Raw genomic sequence first — 7,946 nt, forward strand, 5'->3', positions numbered from 1 at the left:
GCATTTAGATAATGTGACTATCTAGCAAATACAACTGCGGAAATTAAGCTCATAAACAATGCAAATTAAATCTATAAGCATAAAAACCTAACTTTAATAAATAAAAAATATATATGTTTTTTTTTCATCTTCTATGTGCAGAGAACCCACGGTGTCTGTGATTGATTGAGCGGCCTGCTTACGTACTTGCAGAACGCAGCTTCATTTATTTATCAGCGTAACGCGGCGGCGTTGAACACAGGCTGCGCCGTTGCTTGTGCTTCTCTCTTCCTGCATTCATCAGACACCGCCTCAACAATCACGGCCAACCGGGCCACGCTGTTGTCAACATCGAGCGAGCCCACGCGTCGTCATTTGAGCGGCAAGAAGCAATGCCGGTGGTTAGCTTCCCCTGAACGCACCACAACAACCAACGTATACCTTTGTATTAAAGTTTTGGCGAAAAAAACGGGAGACAAGTGTTAAATAAAAGTATAAAACCCGGAGTCATGAACAGTCGACTTCAGGAAATCCGGGAGCGACAGAAGCCGAGGCGACAGCTGTTAGCTCAACAGGCGAGTAGTGCTAACAGTTAGCTTTATTGTTGTTGATGCTGCAAGTGCATCTTCGCTCACCTTATGTGGCGAGTGTGCGTTTATTAAGGGTATCTATGGTCAAATATTGTTAATGCAATACATTATGAACGTGTTTTTATCCATTTAAATAATAATCGTGGATGCTTGTTGTTTGTCTGCAGCTGGGAGCTGAGAGTGCAGACAGTATCGGTGCTGTTTTGAACAGTAAAGATGAACTGAAAGAGATAGAAGAGACCAGAGAAACATGCAGGTAAGTCTATGTGTGTATATATATGTGTGTACAATTTTAAACATGTTTCGATCAATATAATCTCATTTATTTAAGTGTTATCAGGCAGGTCTTCCACTACGATTCCAGTTTCATAGTCAAGTATAAATGACAAATGATATAGTGATGAATATTTAAGTTATTAATTCTTAAAATAGGTTTAAAAGAAATTCACCAATTTCTGGGCAACTTCTTAATAATAAATAAATATCCTTCAATATTTTAGGTGTGACCTGTGTTTTTTGTTGTTGTTGTCAAAACGATATAACGTGCTTAATATTTATCGCATTTAAAAAAGGCTGGTGTCGTTGGCAAGCTTGCTAAACAAATAAACAAATATTTTAGTTCTCGTTTCAGTATCTAATAATGTTGTTAATCATTTAAATCAGTCGTTTAATGAAAGTTAAGTGAGAAAGTTATCTCAAATGATGCATAAATGAAGAAAAGTAATAGCTCAGATTGGGAAAAAAAAGGCACCATAAGTTGTTTAAATGTACAGTAATGGGAACATAAATCACAGTTATACTGCATTTCAAATTTATTAAATACATGACATTAGCGTTAGCAATAAGTGAGAGAAAATGACAGTAACCATTGGTCTACCTGGCAGACTCGCAGATTAATATATTACTGATATTACATAAGGGATTTCAATTTTTTTTCCCCTTGCCTTACATTTTTTGTGAGGGAGTTTTGTCAAGTGAAAACTTGGAAAATGTGGTCGAGATTTGTGAAGCGTGTACTTGGTCAATCAGAAAATGTGGATATTCTTGATAATCTAGTGTTCTACATCATCAGTATTGTTGTATAATGGTGACAAAAACAATGCAAACACAGTTGAAACACGATGTTTGCTCATATCTAGGAAGCATCAAATATACACATACCTACTTAAAATGTAATGTTATTAAATAACTTGCACATCAAAACTGCCATTGGACTACGTGAAATTTCTTGTTTAATCTAAAAATGTATTTAAACATGTGTGGCTTAAAAGAAAAACTCTTTTTTTTGTTTTGCTAATTCTAATGGAAGTTGTTTGAATGCTGAGCCAGAAAAAGACAAAAAATAACAATTTTTCAGAAGATGACTTTATTTCACACATCAACTCTTGAACATAGTTTTTGATACAAGGGACATGATGATACTAGTGTATATATATAAGAAAAAAGTATATACTGTATTTGTAGTGTCACCCGAGTACTTGACTCTGGCGTAGCGGAATTTACAGATAACATGACTGCTGTCATTTGTTTTGAAAACAAAATATGTCAAAACACCTTTTTAGAGGTTGTTGGAGTCGACTGTATCCTCTTGTCCTTAGTCATTGCTAGGATCTCATAGGATTTCATTGTTGATTCCGTCATGATTTCTGCAGCTGCTCTAGCAGCTTAAAGCTTTGTTTGCAAAAGAAATGTGTAGCAATGTCGTCGAGAATATTTCTATAATTTTAAGAAATTGTTGTTTAATTTAACACTTTTTTGGGAAAATGTTTACTGTAAATGAACACTGATTAAAAAATAAAACATGATTTGAAAGCAATAAAATATGTTGAATAAAACATGTTTTTCAATAGTTTAGCAATCAAAAACGATTCCTGAACAATACCTTTTTATGAGATGAATTCTAACAAAAATGAAAATGACATTACACATACTACACGTCTTTTAAAAATGTATTTTCACTAAACTTCCACTCCAAGATTACAGAAAAAAAATAATTTCCAGAGCAGATCACGAGCAAACAAGTGACAACGGTGGAGACTTTAAATCGGCTGCTCAAGCGTTTCTTGGGTAAATGTCGAGAGGAGGACGATTGCAGACTTCTCTTCATGCAGTCAAAGATAACAACTGTGCGTTGTTTTTCCGAAACCAGTTTATCACATGTTGTTCTCTGTGTGGGAATTCACATACAGATTTAATTATTGGTTTCTCGCTGAACATCTTTTTTTTTTTTTTTTCTTTTTACAACCTGTAGCCAAAATATTAAGGTTAAACTGTTTACTGACTGAATCTTAATTAAAATATATATTTATACAAAATATTTAACCAACCATAACATTATTACAATTAAGATGTTTTAACATTAAAAAAATTGAAAATAAGGAGTATCAATTTGATTTCATGAAGGAGCAGGATCATTCTATGGGTTTAAACCTGTCATTACCTTCATACCTTTGTGAGTCATCGCTGTACAAAGTTAACCTTGGGATAAACGTTGACATTTAACTGTTGTGTAACTTGATCCACACCAGTCGATTCAATGCCTCTGAACTGCAATGTTTGTTTAATGTTTTTTTTATCCCCTTTGCTTTGTTAAATTAGGTAGGTTTTCATGTTGCCTTGTTAAGATTCAGTGGACTTTATTCTAATTATTATTAAGAAATCTACGCTATGAAACATTTCACATCATGCAAAGAAAAGAGAAGTAACTTGAGTATAAAGTGACCAACATTTTATATTTTCTAGACCACGTCAATAAAATCTATTGAGCAATAATTTTCATATGGATTTTGTTTTTTTCATTGTTTAATTTTAGGGCGTATCTGGATAGTTCAACCGCACAATCTAAAAGGAAGGCAGAAGGAGAAGACACGGAGGAGGAGGTTGAAGAGCAAAAGGTAATAAAGAACTCATCAACATTAAGTATTGACTCGTATGTCCCGGTTAATCTTTTATCGGGTATCTTTTTCAGATAGTTAAGGCGTCATTAAAACACCTTATGCCTACTGCTGTATATTATCAAAATTATTTTTAATGGTTATTATTCATGATATTTTACAGGATGAGGTCGAGGTGCAACCCCCGGAAGAAGGCAACTCGTATGAGGAGGTCTATAAGGACTCCAGCACTTTCCTCAAGGTAAGCCACCCTTAACTTTAGACGGATTACCTCAACATCTAAAGTGATTGATCTTACATCGGTTTGTGGTGTCCTTGTTTACGGAGTCATTTGAATAAACACTTTAAATATGGATGCAAACACAAAACAATGTGTGGAATTGTTATACTAGCCGTTGAGTAACGCATACAAAAACTTCCCCATTTTGCAGTGACCTACTTCATTGTTCCTCAAATATTTCTGTCTAACGCATTACTACTGAAACACCCAAAAGACTATTGATATTTAAAGTAATATACTCTTTATATAATTGTAATTCAAGGCAAATTATCCTCAATTGTTCGTCATCTAGTCGTGCGTCATTCCTCACTGTCGATTATAATCCACAGCCTTTACTTCTTTTGTTGCAACAATTTTGCATATAACTGTAACCGAGGTCAATACAATGTTACAAAGACATGGTGACCAAAAAAAAAACTGTATTTCTATTGTTATAGTTTAATTACCAATAATGTCCTTTTTCCACTTGAGGAAAATTCCTTAATATTACTTCAACCCGATTGTAATTTAATACACTTTGGAAATGAATAACTGTTGTAACATCCAACTGTCATTAGTTTTATAGTAATTAAGTAGTATCGTTAGTAACTGTATTTGTTTTACGCACACAGAAAAAATAACTACATCAATATTACAGATGAAACTCTTAAACTACACGAGATAAATGCATGTCATCAGTTCTTCTTCTTCTCCTTCTCAGGGCACTCAGAGTTTGAACCCGCACAACGATTACTGTCAACACTTTGTGGACACGGGACACCGGCCGCAGAACTTCATTCGAGATGTTGGTAGGTGTCGCCTTGATTTGGACATGCTTCTTCCCCCGAGGGCGGGGGGTCAGGCTCTAACAACAATGTTGTCTGTGGTTCAGGTTTGGCGGACCGCTTTGAAGAATATCCAAAACTTCGAGAGCTGATCCGTCTTAAGGATGAACTCATCTGCGCCACCAACACGCCACCAATGTACGCTCGCCCAAGTGGCCGCCAGAAATGATGTCGTAGCGTTTTCATTATTGCTCACAGAGACGCTTGTATTGCTTGTTCCTCTCAGGTATCTCCAAGCAGACCCACGACATTTCGACCTCCAGGATTTGAAATGCAAGTTTGATGTCATTCTGCTTGAGCCTCCGCTGGAGGAGTATTACAGGGAGTCGGGCATAAGTCACACGGAATCCTTTTGGTCCTGGGATGATGTAAGTAATTGGAGTGTATTTTTGAACGAGTGCATGTCTTACTTTAACGATGACTGTACTACAGCTTCGGTTTAGTGAGAGTCAGCTGCCTTCAGAAATGGACTTGATCAAAAATGTCTTAAATAAATGTAAAGTAAGACGAGTTAGAAGTTATCTTTTGTACGCTGTACATTAATTGTAGGATTATCAATTATTTTAAAGGCCTAATCTGTGTTTTTTTAAATGGTGTGTATGGCTCCCACTAGTGTTGGAATAGTATAACAAAAATGTAGTTGGGAATTTTCTGTATGTAAATGATTGCTGTTGTGTCACTTTCTGGTTTATCTTCCTCGAAACTACAAAAATTCCCTCCTGTGACGCACTTTGATGGTCATGTGACACTCGACTCTTTGCTGTAGAGCATTGTTATCATACATGCTACTAGTATGAGTCATGAATGATCCTATAGAAATGAGCAATTACTGTTGTGGATCGTGATCGTCACAGAAAATATGGAAACTATATTTTAAATATTGTCGAGCTAGTAAGTCATTCACAGGTTTTTACTAACTATTGTAAGTTCTTACTAACGCAAAAGCAAACATGGATTTAGAGAGTAAGGTCAATTATTCCACCTGTGAATTCTGTTATGTCCTACTGAATAGTAAATTGCAGTTTATTACATTTTCTTTTTTTCTCTAGATTATGAAACTGGACATGGAGGAGATCTCAGATTTACGTTCGTTTGTGTTCCTCTGGTGTGGCTCTGGTGAAGGCCTGGATCTGGGAAGAATGGTAACGTTGCTCGTATGAGTGTCTACTTTTGTGTGATTGGTCAAATGTGGGACTCAGACTTCATTAACGGGGACCCTCGCGAAGTAATACTAAGGTGACTCGCGGTCCGTCTATGTAGTTGACCAACATTTTGGCAGATTTTTGAGCATGTGTAACACATAAAGTCGGAGTCAGTAAGTACAACCATAATTATTATATAAGGCATGCTAACTATTTTTTTAAAAAAAAGAAAAAAGAGGGTATTTTAGGTTTCCCTAGTAGTCGGAAATGTTCTTGGTGTATTTGTCATGTTTGTTTTAATTTAGTACCTATTGAAATGGGTCTACAATAATACGTTTTTGTTTTATAACTACTGGAAGGGCTTTGCTGTTTTGAGATTTGGAAGGGTTTAAATTAAGACAGAGCCCCTCTAGTGGTTATAGTGCGACTGCGAACTTTAATTGGTTAGCTGCCTGGGTCACAATTGAAGAACTTTTTCTTTTAAACGTTAACACCAGTAATTTGAATTTACAAAAGTGCGTTTTTAGACTAACAAATGAGAAGTTTTATTCATTTGCCCTTCATGGTTTCATGTATCATAGCTGTTTGTATTGTATGGAACGCATACTTGTGGCGTTCTTTGAACAAAATCGAATAATATCTACATTATACAATACTACACAAACATTATATTCTTATTGAGATATTGAGATATTCCATGTTGGCATTCTTTTCAAACATGTACTGTACATTGTTCATTTATTACGATTAATACTTCATACTAAATCTGATGGTTCAAAACCACACCATCCTCCGATGTGTGCAGTGCTTGAGAAAGTGGGGCTTCCGGCGCTGTGAAGACATCTGTTGGATCAAAACCAACAAGAACAACCCCGGCAAGACCAAAGCCCTGGACCCTAAAGCGGTGTTTCAGAGAACCAAGGTAATGTACTCGCATCATCGAATAATAATAGAAGCTTAATTATCGAAATGTTGAGGAATGTTTGAAAAATAAAGCGTTTTATTTTTTCGTTTATCATTTTTTATTAAAAAGGCATTATTTGAGATCCAATTTAAAAACAACAAATACACAGAAACATTTTGCAATGTACTCTTTATACATTGGTTTATTTACATTGTGTATCTGAAGCTGGTACATTCCCAAGAGAACTAGAACTCATTTGTAAAAGCAACAAGGCACCAAATGGTTGCGCACTCAAAATGTCGGAACTCCAATCTTCCTGAAGGAGCACTGTCTGATGGGCATCAAGGGAACCGTACGTCGAAGCACCGACGGGGACTTCATCCACGCCAACGTAGACATTGACTTGATCATCACCGAGGAGCCCGAGATGGGGAACGTGGAGAAGCCCGTGGAGATCTTCCACATCATCGAACACTTTTGTCTGGGCCGAAGAAGGTTGCACCTTTTCGGACGCGACTCCACCATAAGACCAGGTGAGACGCCACCATTGAAGTCGTTCTTTTTCCCCTCGTCTTCCTTTTTAGCTACTTTTTATTTTTAGAAAAGCGTTATTGACGATTGTCCTTGATGCGTCCCCCCCCAGGCTGGCTCACCGTGGGCCCCACGCTGACCAACAGCAACTTCAACCCAGAGACGTACTCCTCGTATTTCGGTCTGCCGGACGCAAACCTGTCCGGATGCACCGAAGAGATAGAGCGCCTCAGGCCCAAATCCCCGCCCAGCAAACTCAAGTCCGACCGCGGAGGCGGCGCGTCCAGGGGGGGCCGAGGGGGGCCCAACGCCGGGAGGGGCGGCGACCGAGGCCGGGACAGGAACAGACCCAACTTTCGCGGCGATCGCGGTGGATTCCGGGGACGGGGAGCCCCGCACCGGGGTTTTCCTCCCCGTTAAAACCGCTTCATTGGATTTGGACGAACAAAAAAAATGTAATTATTTAGTAGTACATGTTGGTCTTGGTACATAGTACATGATGCCTTGTTTGAAAAGTGCTTAATGTTGTTGATTTCACACATCCTTTTCCGAAAGTTTAACCATAAAATAACCATCTGTTAAACATCCTCTTGCCGATTTTTCCCGGAGTCACCATTTTTTTTTTTTTTTTACGATACTGTCATTTTTGAATAAAGTGTGTGTGAGTACGTCAGTGTTCACCTGCTGTAACAACATGTATGCAGACGACTTGTTCATTTGAGTTTGATCCAGCGTCTCGGTGTCAAGATCCTCGTACTGCTGATTAGATTTATCTCACTTCTCTTCTGTTTGATGACCAAAT

The 7,946-nt window shown here is 37.6% G+C and overlaps 1 protein-coding gene across 1 annotated transcript; it reads left to right on the forward strand.

Annotated features, from left to right (window-relative positions):
* The first annotated feature begins 364 nt into the window (after positions 1–364).
* Positions 365–7,946, forward strand: mettl14 (methyltransferase 14, N6-adenosine-methyltransferase non-catalytic subunit). The gene is made up of 11 exons (XM_087783693.1): positions 365–554; positions 737–825; positions 3,382–3,463; positions 3,627–3,704; positions 4,444–4,531; positions 4,615–4,705; positions 4,794–4,935; positions 5,617–5,709; positions 6,515–6,631; positions 6,936–7,146; positions 7,257–7,946. The coding sequence occupies exons 1-11, from the start codon at positions 489–491 to the stop codon at positions 7,562–7,564; spliced, it is 1,365 nt and encodes a 454-aa protein (XP_087639819.1). The 5' UTR covers positions 365–488; the 3' UTR covers positions 7,565–7,946.

The sequence above is a fragment of the Callionymus lyra genome, chromosome 1 (assembly GCF_982586985.1).
Source record: "Callionymus lyra chromosome 1, fCalLyr1.hap1.1, whole genome shotgun sequence".
In the NCBI taxonomy this organism is placed as follows: Eukaryota; Metazoa; Chordata; class Actinopteri; order Syngnathiformes; family Callionymidae; genus Callionymus; species Callionymus lyra.

Coding starts and splice junctions, on each gene's coding strand:
- mettl14 (XM_087783693.1), top strand. CDS start 489: ATGAACAGTCGACTTCAGGAAATCCGGGAGCGACAGAAGCCGAGGCGA. Junction 555..736: donor GACAGCTGTTAGCTCAACAG/GCGAGTAGTGCT, acceptor GTTTGTCTGCAG/CTGGGAGCTGAGAGTGCAGA. Junction 4,532..4,614: donor GAACTTCATTCGAGATGTTG/GTAGGTGTCGCC, acceptor TCTGTGGTTCAG/GTTTGGCGGACCGCTTTGAA.